Source organism: Sebastes umbrosus, chromosome 19 (genome assembly GCF_015220745.1).
Source record: "Sebastes umbrosus isolate fSebUmb1 chromosome 19, fSebUmb1.pri, whole genome shotgun sequence".
NCBI lineage: Eukaryota > Metazoa > Chordata > Actinopteri > Perciformes > Sebastidae > Sebastes > Sebastes umbrosus.
The window spans coordinates 13,421,619-13,439,254 of record NC_051287.1 but is presented as its reverse complement, the minus strand read 5'-3'; the positions used below and the strand labels follow the sequence as shown (position 1 = coordinate 13,439,254).

Genomic DNA, 17,636 nt, shown 5'->3' with positions numbered 1-17,636 from the left:
ACATTTTATTGACATTAAAAAATAAGTATATGAGAAACAAAACAGAAATTTCCCAATCCATCTCGTGATGTATGACAGCAGCTGCTTGGCGCTGATTAACCAAAAGCTGTTTTTGGACCGTGTCTGCCGTATGCTGGAGCTCCAGGCGTGGTCACACTGATTGGCATGCTGTGAACAACCTTTGTACTAAAAACAATGGTCAACAATGTGCAAAGGTCTGACAGGCTGGTCTTCCTGTCTTGCTGTTGGGACTGAACAGTGGTAAGTGAAACGAGTCGAGTTCGACCTGTGGAGAGAACAAAACCTGTTTCCACATGGAAGGAGAGTCTGTATAGGTACTGTTGATTTTATCTGCTTTGTGGCTACGGTATACAGTAGTGTGCTTGTTTAAGGGTTGAAAAGTTCAGTGCTAATATAGAGTATAAAAGGACACATTTGAAGTTAAGGGGAATGGTAAGCATCAGATATTTGCTTTGGATCCGTCTCTATTTTCTTCCCAGCATGTGGTAAAGTGTGTGAATATTATCAGCACACGAAGCTGGCAATGTTCTCGTTTCTGATTATTGCTTTTTTTGTACCCTAAGGGCTAATATAATGTTGTAGCTGCACAGTCAGCCTCACAAATCTCCTGTCAGGCATTAACAGCAGCCCACATTACTGGTAGTAATAACACAACGGCGCCTACACCAGTTTATCCCCTCCAGTCGACGATAATAATGACACACAAACATCTCCTATATCTCCATTCAGTTGCACTGCCTGAGGAAGCTGCTGTGCAGGGAGCTGTTATAGCAGGTGATCGTCCTTATTTGGTAATGGCCCAGATCATGTGACCACAAAATGGTGGAAGCTGTGAGCTGTTTGTAAGCTGAGCATCTCCACCAAGAGGCTGGGAGAAAAAGGAAACAGGCAGGGAACTTGGAAGTGCATCCATGCACTGAGACGCAAGAGGACACGAGATACCCGAGCCCCAGCAGTGGTGAGTAGACGGCTTCTTATTCTGTGAAAGATAAAAAGAAGAGAATATGTTCTTGTATTTCTGTTTTTTTTTCCTCACAGCCAGCAGACAGGAAGCGAGAGTGAGGGAGGGGCTGCTGTCATCAGCACTGTGCTGTGGAAGTGGATCTGAAGCAGCTCAGCATCCTCCATAGAGGATGCACATAACAGCTGATGCTAATTTTGTCATTCTGCAGTGTAGGAGCTTGTGCCATTGTGTGTTTGTTATCTCAGTGTGTGTGTGCACGTACTGTACATGTTTCTGGGAATCGTCAGCGTGATGTCATCCGTACAGGAGACAACCATTCAGCATTTTGTTTCTGTTGCAGCTGTTAATACAATCCCATCTTCCTTGTTCCAGGCAGAATCTCCCAGAAGGAACAAGGATGTTTTTTTTCTTTTTCATGCGAATGAGCGCACGTGACTCACTGTGAATTTGCATCTATGCCCAATCTGTGCTCATGCGAGCGTGCAGTCATTCGATTTGAATCAGCACTAGGAAAAGACAGCGAGGAGGGGGAATGGGCTTGTCATGATGTAACAATCCCCCTCCTCCTCCTCCTCCTCCTCCTCCTCCTCCTCTTCCTCACCCTTCAGCATCCTCCCCCTCCTCCAGTTTGAATGGGAGGATTATTCACAGGGGAAGATGACCTTTAACCTCAAAATCTTTCTCATTTCCCTCATCCCTTCCTCTCTTTTCTCCCCTTACCACCTTACCAGTCTGATCCACACCATGTGTTAACACATGCTGGTGTTTGAGGGCTTCTTGTGCTAATACTTTGTAGTATAGCCCAACTGATGCTGGACTTCTTGAGATACTGATATTGATATCTGATTACGATATATTGGCTGATGGTAATCTTTCAACATTGGCTACGTTTACATGCTCAAAATATTCTGTTTTTTTGCCCTTCTGAAAAAGAAAATCTGTTTACATGACTAATAAAATTTTATATTCCACTAGTAATACCCGTGTACATGCAGCTGTGCCGGTGGCGGGCTCGTTCGACCGTGCAAACACAGCCGCCGTCTTTCATTCCTTCAACCACCTTCTTAAAAAGGTCGGCGTTGTGATATTTGCGCTTATCCAAAAACCTGTAGATATGTGGTCAAATATTGTCTTTTCTTTTGGGCATGCATCTCTGCAAACTGTCGGCTAGTTGGTTTGTGTACAACGCACAGAGCTGGCCGTAAATAGGCAAGAGGCCGTGTGTCGCAAACGGCTGTAAAACCCCAAATTGAGACGCATATTCCAAATGTGCTGTATACATGTCCAAAGAATTCTCCTAAAACCTGAATAACATCGGCTTATCCCACATGTCTTTTATTGGAAAATGCTCCAATCAGAATAAGAACTATTTCAGAATATCCCAACGGAATATGCTGTTTACATGACACCGTATCTAATTCACAGTATTGTCATATTCAGAATAATAGTGTGCATGTAAACATAGCCAATGATGTTGATACGGATCTCTTAGATTTGTCTCTTAAAGAATTATGATCAAGATTCATACTAGGCAGCACATTATGCGGCTGATTAAACTTACCATCTCTCTCTGGTGACACTGTTTTCTAAATTACCTCAAACCCAGTTAGATAACGCTATTGGCAATAAACTAATATTGGCCCATTTGTCGGTCTAGCTCAATTTTGGGTTCCAAGCAATATTTAAGAAAGTAGTTTTCAGTGGTGGAGGAAGTATTCAGATCCTTGACTTAAAGGACCAGATGGCATAAATGGAATATAGTATTAATAAGTATGTTTTCTTTAGTGTGTAATCACGTGAAATTAAGAATCGTTGTGTTTTCGTTACCTTAGAATGAACCGTTTATATCTACATACGGACCGGGTTCTCTTCACGGAGCCGGCCGCCATGTTTCTACAGTAGCCCAGAACAGACAAACCAAACACTGGCTCTAGATAGACTAGCACCTTGGTAAAAGTAAGAAATACTGTAATATAAAAATACGCCATTACCAGTAAAAATCATGCATTGAAAATTCCACTGAAGTAAAATGTATGTAAGTATTATCAGCTAAATGTATTTATCAAAAATCAAAAGTTAAAGTACTCGAAAAGCATAAAATGGCCCCTTTAAGTATAATACTATTATATATTAGATGATTGTATTATTATTACATTAATGTGTAAGTAGCTATTTTAAGTATTTTATACTGCTGAGACGTTTAATCTGTAACAATGCATCATAATTTATAGGTTTATCATGTGTTGTATATGTAAAATCTTAATCTGTAAAGTAACTTGTGACTAAAGATATCAAATAAATGTAATGTAGTAGGAGTCATAATAAGTAATAGTCGTAAAAAGCAGTGGTTCTCAACCTTTTCCAGGCGCGAACGCCCAGAATAACTAGGTCGGTGTTCACGAACAAACTCAATAAAATCTTTTCGGCGGCAAATTATAACGCTGATTCAGATTAGAGGAATAACAGGTGATGCATTCCACAATAGTCTGGATGCTCTCCAGGTTTGTTGTATCATATTTAATAACTGTAATCATCTTCTCACAGGTCCTCCTGGGGATGGACCTGGCATCAGAGAGTAAAATGAACTCTGAGAGTGCCGAAGGCAGACCAGGTGAGTCAACCAATGCTCCGATTCAAAGCAAACCAACCGTTATTCAAAAAGAAACGTACAAAACCCACGATGATTGAGGTGTTTTTATGTACTGTGTTTTTTGTTGTTGTTGTAGTCCCTCCTACCTCTCTACCCCTGCAAGGAGGTCCCAGCCAAAGGAAAAAGCTATCTGCCCCTCGCATCAGCCTATCGCTGGACCAGAGCGAGGACGACTTGGGGGAGACACCAGATGATCTCGACATTAACGTGGACGACCTGGACACTCCTGATGAGGGGGATTACCTCGACTACACGGACCATGAAATGGACTGGGAAGGTGGGTCAGTCAGGATGCAAACAATCTTTTCTTGTGCTGTCACGGTTGTTTATTTTAATCACAGCAACTTTATAACTGATGTTATGTTTTATGGTATGTTTCTCCACACCACCAAGGTTGACTATGGATTTTCAATCTCTTTTTCACAGAAGGAAAAGCACAAATAAATAACATTTTTGATTGCTGAATTCTGTGTACCTGCTTCAGTTTCAGGGCCACACTGTCATGGCTTACTGGGACACTTGAACACAACACAGTCATCTCTAATGTTGTTAGTAAAACCTGTGCCTGCTGTATAACACAGTATTGTTCTTTTCTCCTATCAGACCCCAATCCAGCCAATAGGAGCGGGACAAATGAGCCTTACAATCCCATCCCGACGTACAGCGCTGAGGAGGAGCGCCAGGACGGCAAACTATGGAGGACGGTCGTCATCGGGGAGCAGGAGCACCGCATCAACATGAAGATCATTGAGCCCTACATGAGAGTCATCTCCCACGGAGGTGAGACTATTAAAGAGCATCATAACTACTAATATTATGTCCATTTTCAACATTACCTATTAGTATTAACAGAAGCAAATATTTTTCAATTACTCAATACTGACCAAGAAATCATTATTAAGTGGTGTACATCATCTGAAAGCTGTGAATCTGAAGATTAATTTGAGATGCAGCTCAGCACTTTGTGTCAAGTTTTTCTAGTCATAAATCTGTAATAAACATTAATTAATTAATTCAGTATATAAGAGTTTAGAACATTATAATGGAAGTGTATTATGTTCATCCCCATGCTCTATTATGTCTCATAAATTATTACAGCAATTTTTGGGTTGATAACATTTGTTACACAGATTTGGTGCTAAATTTAACATTTTTTTTCCACTCGAGAATTGATAAAAATGATCAATAATCTCTCCAAAATACCACAATAAGACACCAAGACCTTGAAGAACACCATAGAGAAAGCCATGCTGTGATTTGGTATCAAAAACCTTTGACTTTTGGAGATTTCTGCAAGAATTGCATTTTCCAGCAATTGGATGGCGAGCACTTCAGTTGTGTAAACTGCTCAGAAACCCCCTTATTGTCAGTCTAGCTAGGAAACCCATCCATCCTCTGAATGCTCTAGGTATCTAGTTTGTGGCTGTAAAGTTTCATGAGGCTGTGATTATCCTAGAGGTCACCACAGGTCATTTTATATAGTGAGGTTAAATTTTAAAAAATGGTCTCACTACATTGAAATGGCTACTATGGGGACTAACATCACCACACATGTATACAGTTGGGCTCATTGCAGACAATTACAGACACCAAAAACTGTTGCAATGCACAAGTATGTGAGTGTTGTTTAAAGATAGACCTGAAAATAAATGCGAACCTTTCCTTAAATACTCTTCCTACAATACCCAATAGTCATTGCAAGTTCTATTAATCGTAAGTCAGTGATGCTGGCACAAAGAAACAGAAGTAAACAACCAGTCTGATTGAAAACATCTAGAACTGGCCGCATCGATTCAACAGAATAAATACGGGGACTCATTGTTTGAGCACAGTAAACATTTTCAGTTCACAGCAGGCCTGAATATCTGATTCCAGAAGTAACAGCATCTTATAAAAGACCTAATCTCTGCTCTACAGTATCACAAGCAGCTATTGTTTTCAAGCTGGCTTCCGCCACTTCTCGGCTAACGAGATGGCACAATGATGTCTCATTTTGGAAATGCTTCATGTTACCTTGGAGGCCGGCCAACCAAATAAATGAGGAAATGCAGGCTGTAGCTGAAGCCAGCTGATGAGTATGACATCATCCAGCGGCCATCTGAGGGAACTCTCCACAAAACAACACAAGGTGGAAAATTCCACATGTCCTCTGCACATTAGAACAATAGGATTCAGGTTGAAAAGGAGCAAAGTAGCCACTTGATGATGATATAACTTGTGTGTTTGATGATGGGTGGCTGCTGCTGGTGCAGTTGTTTCCATACGAAAATGATGGGAATATGTTGGACAGCGCTCTCCACAACTGCAACTAACAATTATTTTCTTTAACGATTAATCCGTCATTAACTTTCTCGATTTATTGATTAGTCCATAAAATGTCAGAAAATAAAATAAAAGCCGCAAATCCTCACATCGGAAATGCTAAAACCAAAACATTTGTTGGCATTTTTGCTTGAAAAATGTATTGATTATTAAAATAGTCGCTGGTTATTTTTCTGTCAATCGAATAATTTACTAATCATTTCAGCTCTACAAAACACCAAGGGACTTGGGGAGCGTTGAAGCTTTTCTCATGATCGCCCAACCCTTCCTAAAACACTTTAAAGTGACAATCCGTAAGATTTCAGTCCTGGTTGATTTGGCGACACCCTGTTTACTGGTGGCAACAGCAAATGTGGTTTAATACTACAGGTCACAGAATACTGTGGGCAGCAAAACAAACTTTTGGCTTTTTAGTAAAGAAGTCAGGAAATCATTTCCATCATTCTGTAGTCAACTGCGATGACGGCACGAGTCTGTGAACAGTGAAAATAGTTGGTGACCTCGCTGAGAAGTTGTATATGTGCAGCCTGTCGCCTGCAGCTCTTCATCTAACAGCTCACTGCAGCTGCTATTTCTAGTTCCATTACTCCTTGTACTCCATAATATTGATTCATATCTGATCAGCGCGGCCTAGTTTGACCGTTTGGTCGAAGTTCGCGAGTGATTGACAGCCGGCTCTCATAGAGGGCAGCTGGCCAGCCGACCTCAGATCAGCTCTTACTGCTTGTTTTCCTCCGGTATGTGAAATCTTGTAGATGCCGTTAGGAGCACCTGAGGACACAGAGGCACATGATTTTGTTCCAGGTTACCTGCTTCATGTACTACCTTTACTTCTGAGTTTTATAAAAATAACGTTTTTTAAATCATATTTGCTCCAATCTCGCCTACTTCAGACATTTATTTAAATGAAAATGTTCGAGATTATTACTTTAAATGACCTTTTCTTTTAATTTGTCGCCCTGTATGTAGCTGCATTAAGTCTGCTGGGGGAGCTGGGTCTTAAATTGAGGCCGGACACAGAGTCACGCCATATTGGTTTCACAGGCAGAGGCCCCATCTCTGTCTTTCCTTTCTGTGGGGCCCTTTAAAACCCCGGGGTTTACACCCTGGTAAGCCTGTGCCTTAAGTAAGTACTGGCCATTGGTGGAAATCTGACCCCTAATAGCAGGTAGTGCATTTCCTCCCCACTGTGCTGTGGGCTTAAGTGAAACCCAGCCGTCCCATGGAAACAGAGACGTCTGTCACTGGAAATATCACAAGATCTGTCATTCAGATAAAAGACCCTCTGTCTGAGTGACACCAAATCTGGCGATGAATGGGTTGGTGAATAAAAGGAAATTATCTGAAAAGTAGTGAGAGGAAAGGGGACAGAGAGACAGTCAGACAAAAGAGACACAGATTGGCAGATAAATTGAACAAAAAAAGAGGAAAATAAGGGAGCAATCAAATTATGAAAACTATGCTAATTAAGGCTCTCAGCAGCAATTGAACAAGGTCAACTTAACTCTTATTATTTTAATGTGTTTTTATCAAGGCTACTATAGCAACGGAGTGAATGCCATCATAGTGTTTGCTGCCTGCTTCCTGCCAGACAGCGACAGCGAGGACTACCATGAGATAATGGAGAACCTCTTCCTGTGAGTTTCACACTGCACTGACGCACACACACACTTTCAACCAGTCGTTTATTTTTAACATGTTATACACTGACCCACTTTTTAAGTTTTGTAGAGAAATGTTAGTTATTGCTCTTTGCTCATTTGGTTTTTAGCCAAGCTATTGATGGTCCACCACTTTGGTCCCGACTCAACAAGACTAAACAACACCAGCTAACATTACATAATATGTAGGGGTGTCTGAAAATATCGGAAAAATCGAATATCGCGATATTATGTTTTGTGATACTGTATCGATTATCAAAAACACTATAGATTTTTAATTAATAGTTTGCATGCAAAGATGAACTCAGTCAATACTTAATTTCATTTTCAAAGAGATGCGTCCTCTCCGTATGTGTCCTCTCAAAGTAGTGCTATGATGTTGGATGTTACAGAGACTGTGATAAATGTAATTGCAGATCTCACTGTTTTTAGTTTATGCATATGATGGTGTGTTCTTTATACTAGGACGGTTTTCCTAAAAATAGATAATATCAATATATCGCCTTAATTACATTACATATCGCAATATATTGAATCGTGACCCCTGTATCACGACACGTATCGTATCACCAGATTTTTGCCAATACACAGCCCTAACAGCACGCTGATGTTTAGCAAGTATAATGTTTACTATGTTCACCATCTTAGTTTAGTGTGCATGCTAACATGTGCTAATTAGCACTAAACACAATGCAGCTGATGGGAATCTCATTAGTTTTGCAGGTATTTGGTCTAAAACCAAAATAGAAATTTTGACCTGATGATGTGCTAGATCAGTGGTTCTCAAACTATTCGAGTTGCGACCCTCCAGAATAATCAGTTTAGTGTTCGCAACCCCAACGCCTGGCGTAAACGGGCCTCTACGGACCTCCTGCTGTTTTTGAGTGATTATTGTGAATGTTCTTATTAATAAATGTAGGATATATAATATAATGCTTTGTTTGGGATGACAGTTCTGTTTAGTTTTAACAGCTAGCACCTAGGCATTGTCCAATGTGTGACTTCTTCTCTCTGTATGAAATTTCATGGCAATCCATCCAATAGTTGTTGAGACATTTCACTCAAAACCATTAATGTCAGCCTCTTGGTGGAGCTACAAAGAAGTCAGGGGATAACCTGAGTTGGATTTATCCTCTGGGGACCATGAATGTCTGCACAAATACATCTAGTAAATGTTGAGGTATTTCAGTCTGAACAAACTGACAGACCTATATTGCCATCCCTAGAGCCATGCTGCTATCGGATGGATAGCAGTGAAATGATGTGCTGCCATTCATGGTCCCCAGAGGACAAAGCCATTGCTTTGGTGGCAATCCTTTGAGATTTGAGGCCTGAATATCTGAATCCAGAAGTAATATTATAAAAGTCATATTTCCTGGTCTACTGTATCACAATCAGTTATTGTTTTTGAGCTGGCTTCTGAAACTTCTCAGTTTCTCTTCATTCATCCTCTGGGGACCATGAATGTCTGTACAATTTGAAATTTTGTGTAGTCATTCATGGTCCCCAGAGGACAAAGCCATTGCTTTGGTGATCCTTTGAGATTTCATCCAGCGACATCAGGTTGACTTTGTTGATGTTTAGTCTCCATATGGTACAGATATCTAAGTACCTGCAACAACTAAATGATTCTCTATAAATAGTATTTAGTAGTGTTATAGTACTTGACATTGGTCTTGGTCTTGAGACCAGTCCCAAGACCACTTTTTGAAGGTCTCGTCTCGGAATCAAAAAGCATTTTTACTCGGTCTTGGACAAAGAGGACCACAACAGCGGGGATATCACTAAACTGCCTGTTTATTGTCTGATTTATTTGTTAACAGCATTATTGCTCATAGGAAACAAAGAAAACTTCACATTTGCAATGCTGTTTGATTATTTTATCAAGACGATTTCATGGTACACTTATACATACACACATATACAGTAAATGGCAATAAAAGAGGTGAATGAAGAGGAATCTTCATTGGTTTTCTGTGGCTGTTTTTATGGAAATGTGGATCATTCAGATCAATTTGAAGAGAGCCGATGGTTTGCATGTTCCACATTTTATCTTAAGTGTGTCATGCAGTGTAGGACCCGCACTGGCCTGGTCTTGGTCTTGACTCGGCCTTAACTTGGTCTTGGTCTGGACTTGGTCTCAACCCCTCAAAGTCTTGGTCTTGACCCAGTCTCGCCCTGCCTTGGTCTTGAACCCTCAAAGTCTTGGTCTTGACCCAGTCTCGCCCTGCCTTGGTCTTGACCCCTCAAAGGCTTGGTCTTGACCCAGTCTCGCCCTGTCTTGGTCTTGGTGTTGACTTGGTCTCAACCCCTCAAAGATTTGGTCTTGTCTCTGTCTTGATAAACTCTGGTCCTGGTCGGGTCTTGGTCTTGAATCGGTCTTACCTTGCCTTGGTCTTGACTTGGTCTCAACCCCTCAAAGTCTTGGTCTTGACCCAGTCTCGCCCTGCCTTGATCTTGGTCTTGACTTGGTCTCAACCCCTCAAAGACTTGGTCTTGTCTCTGTCTTGATAAACTCTGGTCCTGGCCATGACTTGGTGTTGGTTTAGGTGGTCTTGACTCAAACGCTGGTATTTTGCATATTGAGGATGCTACTTAATTCTTTAAATAAGCCACGGCTCCTCTGCACAAGGAAAACTCTCCAAATAAAGTGACAGAAATAAAGTGATAGTCTAGCTTGTTTGTGGAGGCCTCCCATGTTGATGCCTTCACTGTGGTGCTGGCACACTTGCATTTCATGCTTGGACAGTGTGATTGGGATCCCACAGGCTGTTCTGTGGAAGATATTGAGTAAGCTGGCATATCTGAGAGTTTTGGATAGAAATGAAAGGAGGTAAACCATAGCGTCTGCACTTTGTGATGCCAGATGGCTCGAGGTCTGAATCCTCTCGAGGAGGAGTTAACTATAGCCGAGAGGTGAATGGTATGCAGCTTGATGTCAGTGGGAGATGATCACAATAGTCACGAAACAGAGTGGATCAGCGGTGTTGATTTGTAAGCTGGAGAATGACATTGGATCAGAAGGAGAGGAGAGTCGGAGGGGGACCAAAGTCATTGAAGTTAGAGGAGTTATTGAGGAAACTGGAGAGGACTGTGTTAGCTGAGGATATTGTCAACTATTTTCAAAGGAGATGACAAAGTTCCCTGCTGACTGAGAGGAGGTGGGGTGGTGGGATTTCAGGAGAGAAATGAGAAAGAGATAACAGTTTTCAGAGTATTGGATTTTATAAAGGTAGAAAGTCAGGGATGGATGCAAGAGAATGAAAAAAGAAGAAATTCAAAGCAAAACAGCTCATCCATAGAGCAACATTCGTACCAATTTCTCATAGCTGACATCAGAGAAGAGACATTTCTTAAAATGCGGCCAGTTTTTCAAACCGAGCAAGACGGTATAGGTCTCCTATTATTTCGTCATATTGTTGGCATTCAGAGTCACAAAACATGGTTCTACTGCATCTCTTGCATTTCACCATTTTGACATACGTAATGTTAAAGATAGTGACGTTTCTTTTGGGCTGTTACAGTGGCAAACTTGGGAGAGTTGCAAGAGGCATGATGTTGTGATGGCAGCATGATGTACATTTTTTTAGACAGCTTTAGTTACTAGTTATTTTGCATATTCAGATTAATAGAAAATAAATCAACCAATACATTATGATGTATTATCACAGGTTAAGTTACGCAGCAGTATACAAAGTACTTCACCTTTACCAGCTGCAACATTAAAGTGAGATATTAAATTACCTATATCGGGATAGAACATTTCACCCATTTAAGTACAATTTTTGGGTCAATTATACTCTTATTCCAGAAGATAATGGTAAATATCCCTAGGGTAGAAGTCAAGGTCAAGCTTTTAATTATGTGTGTGTTTGTCTTCAGCTATGTGATCAGCACACTGGAGCTGATGGTGGCAGAGGACTACATGATTGTGTACCTGAATGGAGCCACGCCCCACAGAAGAATGCCTGGCCTTGGCTGGTTGAAGAAATGCTATCAGATGATTGACAGAAGGTCTGCTTTGTTCACTTACATGATCTTGTGAAAGATAACAGCAGCATGACTTGTGATGATGATTTGTATCTCACCTGAATGAAAATGAAAATGCAACATGGACATAAATATACTTAACATGTGATATATTTTGTTGTTTTCAGGCTCAGGAAGAATTTGAAATCCTTCATTATTCTCCATCCATCATGGTTTATCAGGACCATTCTAGCCATAACCAAGCCCTTCATCAGGTAACAATGATCCTATTTTTATTCTAGGGACTGCAGTGTTAGTCAGTCAGTCGACAACTGTTAGATGGATTGCCATGAAAAGTTGTGCAGACAATTTTTTTTATAACCTACTATACTATAACTCTTTAATTACTTTTTTGACATACTATAGTATAACTTTTTATGACATTCTATATTTTGACTTTTTTGACTTCTGACATACTATATTATGACTTATGGCATACTATACTATGACTTTTGACGACTTATGACATACTATACTTCGGCTTTTTTGACATACTGTAGTATAACTTTTTATGAGATACTATACTATAAGTTTTTAATTACTTTTTTAACATACTATACTATGACTGTTTTACAACATACTACTGTAACCTTTATAATGACACTTTTGTGACAAACTTTACTATGCCTTTTTTTTACAATATACTATAGTATGAGTTTTTTCTTTAAACTTTAATGACATACTATGATTTATGACATAATCGAATTCTTCTGATGCCAAACCGGTTATATTCACTGTGTTTTTGTGTATGTGTGTGTGTGTACGTACATGTTGCTCTTGTCACAGCACCAAGTTCAGCAGTAAGATTAGGTATGTGAACAGTTTGGACGAACTGCAGGAATCCATCCCCATGGACTGCATCCAGATCCCAGAGTGCATCATTAGGTGAGTCCCTCCTAACCCCCCAAACACTGCAACACCCCCACCCCTCCTCCAAGCCTGAGTTGTCTTATTAAATGACTTTATATTCATCTTGTCATTTGAACTCTCACCTCTAGACTTGACAAGGAACTGAAGGTAGCAGCAGAGAACTCAAAGTAAGTATAGACTCTCCTGGCTCTCATTACTTGCCTCTGCGGAGGCAGTGGCCTCTGCCTCGGTTTTATCCTTGGCTGGAGCGCTCATTTATCAGATGGCTCACTTTTAGATCACAGAGGCTCTTCTGCTGGATGAGGACCAATTGGATTTGGCTATGGTTGCAATTACAGGAAGGACGGAGGAAAAAAAAAATTTGCTAAAAATGCTAAATGCATCGCTTTCATCTCATTTATCATTACAGTAAAATAAATGAGCCCGGCCTTATTGCAAAGTGATCTATTACACTGATAATAAATGTTGGAACGACACTGTAGAATTCACACGCTATTCTCTGGCTGATTAATTGTGCATATAATCATGAGTTGCATGTCTTCAAATTCACCAAATACCAGTGAATTACAACATTTCACAACAATAAATTCTGCTCTAACAACCACTCTATTTTTTTTTGTTTCATTCAAGACGGAATAGTTTTCTGCTGGGACCGGAGCCAACAGCAGTAGGCAGAACAGAGTAAGTCCTCTAAGACGTTTAAGTTCACACATGGAAGAGAAATGGCCTTGTGTCAGCAGTCTGTCACCCGTACATAAACATACCCGTTTTTAATGTCTCTGTTTTTGTTCTCTCGTCTTCCCCAGCAGACCAGATGCAGCCGGTGCCAGCAGCTCTTAAACCCAAACATCCTAAATGGATGGGTCACCTCAATGTTCTGAAGTCACTGTTGTATTGTACGGGTGAAGCTGGAAAACAAAGTCAAGGCTTGTTAAGGTAACGTGTGTGTGTGTGTGTGTGTGTTTGCCAATTAGACACTGGAGTTTAAAATGAAAAAAACAACTTGCAATAGTTCCTGTTAAAACTCAAGAGTTAGATCTCATTCTTTATGACTGCTGTAGTATCTACTGTACCTTTACACCTGCAAAACCAGAGAACTATATAGTCAAGTGTGATGCTTGGCAGCACCTACAGAGTAGCATTGTCGTTCACGGTAGGGTAGGAAAAGCAATTACACACCAGACAGTGCACTGCGCAAATCCATTTGTAGAGTCTATAGTGTTGTAGTTGTGTGCATGAGAAGCAGTGAAGCAATAATATCACCCTTTACTGGTCACACACTCTCAGTATTTCAGATAAAGAGGCGACTTGTGTGTCAGCAATCTACAATAAAAGCACATGGTGTGGCCAAAAAAAAACCTTGTGCCATAGATGACCAACTACTGCATTTAAGCAATCCACTCCTCTGTCTTAATACTTGTTCTAAAACTAGAAAAAAAATCTACAAATAGATATTTGAACTTTATAGAGTTTATCTGAAACCAAGGAGGATAAAGTTAAACATGAAACCAAGTTATAAGTGCAATGTGAGAGCATGTATTTTTAGCTCTGCAAATGTGTGTGTGAGTGTGTTTTCAATCTGTTTGTCAGATACATAAACTGGAAATCATCCCTGGAGCTTCTCCTGAATCATCAGGAAGAAACCTCAGAGTGAATAAAAGATGGGATTTCTGTAAAGCACAATATCTTCTATGTGTGTGTGTGTGTGTTTGTGCATCAGTGCATGTCCCCTCATAGATAACCAATTGTCCTCTTACCCATGAGTCTTCTTCTATGGTGTGTTGAGGATGTGCAAGGAAATGATGGATCACTGTCTAGTAATTCAATAAAAATGGACTGAAGTCTGAATGTTGTTTTCAGTCGTCATTTTCAATCGTGTTTTGTCAGTTGGACTTTGATTCGTCGCATAGCAATTAGTTAGTTTCCGCCCTGTGAAGCCATAACTTACTCTTTAGTACATCTGCATTTTTTCCAAGTCTTTATTTGAACAGAACACAATATAGAAAAAGCTAAAGAAAGACCATGATCAATCAAATTTAAAATCCTAATCCAACACCACAACAATTAAAAAGATGAATAATATGATTAAAGGTGCTAAATGCGAGATTGGGAGCATTTCTATTGCCTCAACATGGCGGCGGCTCGCTGCTAACAACACTGCTAACAGAGCTGATTGTAATTTTTAAATCGTCTTAAACCATGAATTCTAATTAATTGATCAAATCGGTTTATCGCCCGACTCTACTTCATTCTCTGCTCAGGTAGACATTACTGCTGTATATCTTTACATAGCAAATAGTTGTTTGCTGCTATATTAATGCTCTGGCTCTCGTATAGAGCACCTTTTAATTAAACTGTCAAAACTAGTAAATGCCTATGTTATATATGGGGGAAGTCATCATACTCCAAACAAATTCCAGAAATCCAAGTTGTAATTATGTAAAAAGTCCTTAAGAATGCAAAACATAGAATTATTCAGCAGCACATTTTGTGAATGGATAGCAGTTGTAAAAATGTATCTCATTATAAATTGCTTCTCATGTCTCATTTGGTTCAGCTCCTATTCAGTGAAGGATAAATGGGTCTGTCCCTCAGGGCAGGAGGAGATAAACAGTACAGAGGAAGGAGAGACAGAAAGAGAAGGAATCCAGAAGAGAAATGTTTCTTTTGAGAAATTCTTATACTTCACCGGAACGTGTAGCTCTCATCATCATACTCCAACTCATCCTCGTTGTCGTCTCCCAGCTGTCCATACCGGAACTTCCTGTACACGGTGCCATCCTGGCCCATGTAAACAATGTCCTCATCATCATCATCATCGTCATCATCATCATCCTTATTCCCTGTGCGACGTTCAGCAATGTCAACCAACCGGCCGCCGGAGGAGTTGGCGTGGCTGCTATAAGACGCAGAGGAAGCAGAGCTGTAGCCGCCTCCGAATCCCCTGCCGGAGCCCAGCTTCTCATAGCCACGGGGAGTAATGTCTGGGGGCGCTCTCTTGGAGCGGGAGTGCCTGATGATGAAGACGACAGCCACCAGTCCAAGCACCAACAGTATAGAGGCGATGATGAAGATTGCCAGGTTGCCTCCATCCTGCTCCTCCTCATTTCTGAACGCCAAGTTGGTGCTCAGGACACACTCTCCTAGAAACCCATATATAGTAGATAGCGAAATAAAAATAATAGAAAAACTCATAAAAAGTGAGAGTAAATTATGTCATAAGTCATTTTATAGTAAGTCGATAAAGTAAAAAAAGTCATATAGTGTGTCGACAAAAAGAAAAAAAAAAGTTATAGTATTGTATGTAAAAAAAGTCATAGTTTAGAATGATGAAAAAAAGGTCATAGTATAGTTTATCGAAAAAAGAGTAATAAGTCAAAGTATAGTATGTAAAAAAAAGCCATCAAAAAAATAGTAAAAAAGTGATAGTATAGTATGTCTTTAAAAAAGTCATATAGTATGTTGAAAAAAAGTCATAGTAAAGGATGTAAAAAAAAAAAGTCATAGTATAGTACTACGAAAAAAAAGTCATAGTATATCGAAAAAAAAGTACAAGAAAGTCATAGTATACTGTGTCGAAAAAAAAAAAGTAATTTTGTAATATGTTGAAAAAAAGAGAAAGAAAAGTCATGGTATAGTGTGTTGACAAAAGTTATAGTATAGTATGTCGTAAAAAAGTCATTGTATATTATATTTTATTAACTTATCTGCTGTCCCTCTACCGACCTCTTTTTGTCAGTTTTACTGATCTGTGCTTGACATAACATTTTGGATGTTGTCTGTGTGTTTGTGATGGGGAAAGGTGTGAATGAATTGCCGTTTTTGGAATCAATAAAGTTGTCTGAATCTGAATATGTCAAAAAAAAGAGTAAAAAATAGTCCTAGTATATAGTATGTCTCACAGTATAATGTGTCGAAAAAAAAGTCATAGTATGTCGAAAAAAAAGTAAAGAAAGTCGTATTATAGTTTATCGAAAAAAAAGTCATAGTATAGTGTGTCGGAAAAAAAGAGAAAAAAGTCACGGTAATGTGTGTCAAAAAAAGTCATAGTATAGAACTTTGAAAAAAAAAGTCATAGTATAGTATGTAAAAAAAGTCACAGTATAGTATATCAAAAAAAAGTCATAGTATAGTATTTCGTAAAAAAGGTAAAAAAAAGTCATAGTATAGTATGTAGAAAAAAGTCACAGTATAGTATGTTGAAAATAAGGTAGAAAAAAGTCATAGTATAGTATGTCGAAAAAAGTCACAGTATAGTATGTCGAAAATAAGGTAGAAAAAAGTCATAGTATAGTATGTCGAAAAAAAGTCATAATTTAATATCTCGAAAAAAGATTTAGAAAAAGTCACAGTATAGTATGGAAAAAAAAGTATGTCGAAAAAAAGGTTAAAAAAAGTCATAGTATAGTATGTCTAAAAAAAAGTCATAATTTAGTATGTTGAAAAAAAGTCATAGTATACTATGTCAAATAAGTCATAGCTTAGTACCTCGAAAAAAAAGTAAAAAAAAGTCATAGTATAGAACTTAAAAAAAATTCATAGTATGTCAAAAAACGTTACAAAAAAATCATAGCATAGTATATTGAAAAATGTCACAAAAATTGTAGTATAGCATGTTGAAAAATGTCATACAAAAGTCATAGTATACCATCAGAAAAGATAAAAGTATTTTGAATGTCAGCGTTAACAAAGTTCAGAAAAAGAGTTCCAGAAAATAAACACTTGACACCCCGTCATGTGCCTCTCCATCCTCCTCCGTTATCTTTCAATAAGCAAGACCTACAGCCTACCTCGAGTCTCAGTGCAGTTACAACAGTCCTTCTGCGTTGTGTCCGCATCCTCATCCTCCTCTTCATCCTCCTCATGGCGGCAACAAAGCAGGCAGCGCCCTCCAGCCTCTAAGATGGCCTGAGTGGGACACATGGTGCAGTTGGCCGGACCAGGACCCCGACACTCCATACAAGAGCCATCACAGCGTTCACAAACGTGACCTGAACGCTGATGAGACGGGAGAAAGGACTGATATTGACAAGACTACAGACCAAAACTCTCCAAAGATATGCAAAACTTTCATTTCTAAAAAGGACTGAATATCGGTGATGCACTGCCTTTCAGCTTA

The 17,636-nt window shown here is 39.5% G+C and overlaps 2 protein-coding genes across 4 annotated transcripts in view; one reads left to right on the top strand and one right to left on the bottom strand.

The window, feature by feature from the left end:
* The first annotated feature begins 390 nt into the window (after window positions 1–390).
* Window positions 391–15,208, top strand: prune2 (prune homolog 2 with BCH domain). 3 transcript variants are annotated; one of them, XR_005204308.1, is made up of 12 exons: window positions 396–979; window positions 3,530–3,596; window positions 3,712–3,912; window positions 4,239–4,415; window positions 7,492–7,594; window positions 11,501–11,632; window positions 11,776–11,862; window positions 12,434–12,532; window positions 12,646–12,684; window positions 13,148–13,198; window positions 13,324–13,453; window positions 15,075–15,208. XR_005204308.1 is itself a non-coding variant. In XM_037751856.1 (11 exons), exons 2-11 carry the CDS (start codon window positions 3,542–3,544, stop codon window positions 13,355–13,357), a joined length of 975 nt encoding a protein of 324 aa, XP_037607784.1. In that variant the 5' UTR covers window positions 391–979; window positions 3,530–3,541; the 3' UTR covers window positions 13,358–14,365. The 3 variants fall into 3 exon arrangements, 2 of the variants coding, with proteins under 2 accessions (XP_037607784.1, XP_037607783.1); XM_037751856.1 differs by lacking the exon at window positions 15,075–15,208 and having other exon boundaries at window positions 391–979; window positions 13,327–14,365; XM_037751855.1 differs by lacking the exon at window positions 15,075–15,208 and having other exon boundaries at window positions 397–979; window positions 13,324–14,365.
* The window catches only part of pcsk5a (proprotein convertase subtilisin/kexin type 5a), a 29,108-nt gene continuing 25,961 nt past the window's right edge, over window positions 14,490–17,636 (bottom strand). The window contains exons 35-36 of the mRNA XM_037751846.1: window positions 17,308–17,515; window positions 14,490–15,660 (exon numbers count right to left, since the gene is read on the bottom strand). Of these exons, the coding sequence (XP_037607774.1) occupies window positions 15,203–15,660; window positions 17,308–17,515 (666 nt within the window). The 3' untranslated portion in view covers window positions 14,490–15,202. The remainder of the gene's footprint in view (window positions 15,661–17,307; window positions 17,516–17,636) is intronic.

Bases quoted from the DNA above. Each gene is read 5' to 3' on its own strand.
- prune2 (XM_037751855.1), top strand. From the start codon at position 3,542: ATGGACCTGGCATCAGAGAGTAAAATGAACTCTGAGAGTGCCGAAGGC. The intron at 11,863-12,433 runs GTAACAATGATC...CTCTTGTCACAG, and splicing joins ATAACCAAGCCCTTCATCAG to CACCAAGTTCAGCAGTAAGA. The intron at 13,199-13,323 runs GTAAGTCCTCTA...CGTCTTCCCCAG, and splicing joins ACAGCAGTAGGCAGAACAGA to CAGACCAGATGCAGCCGGTG.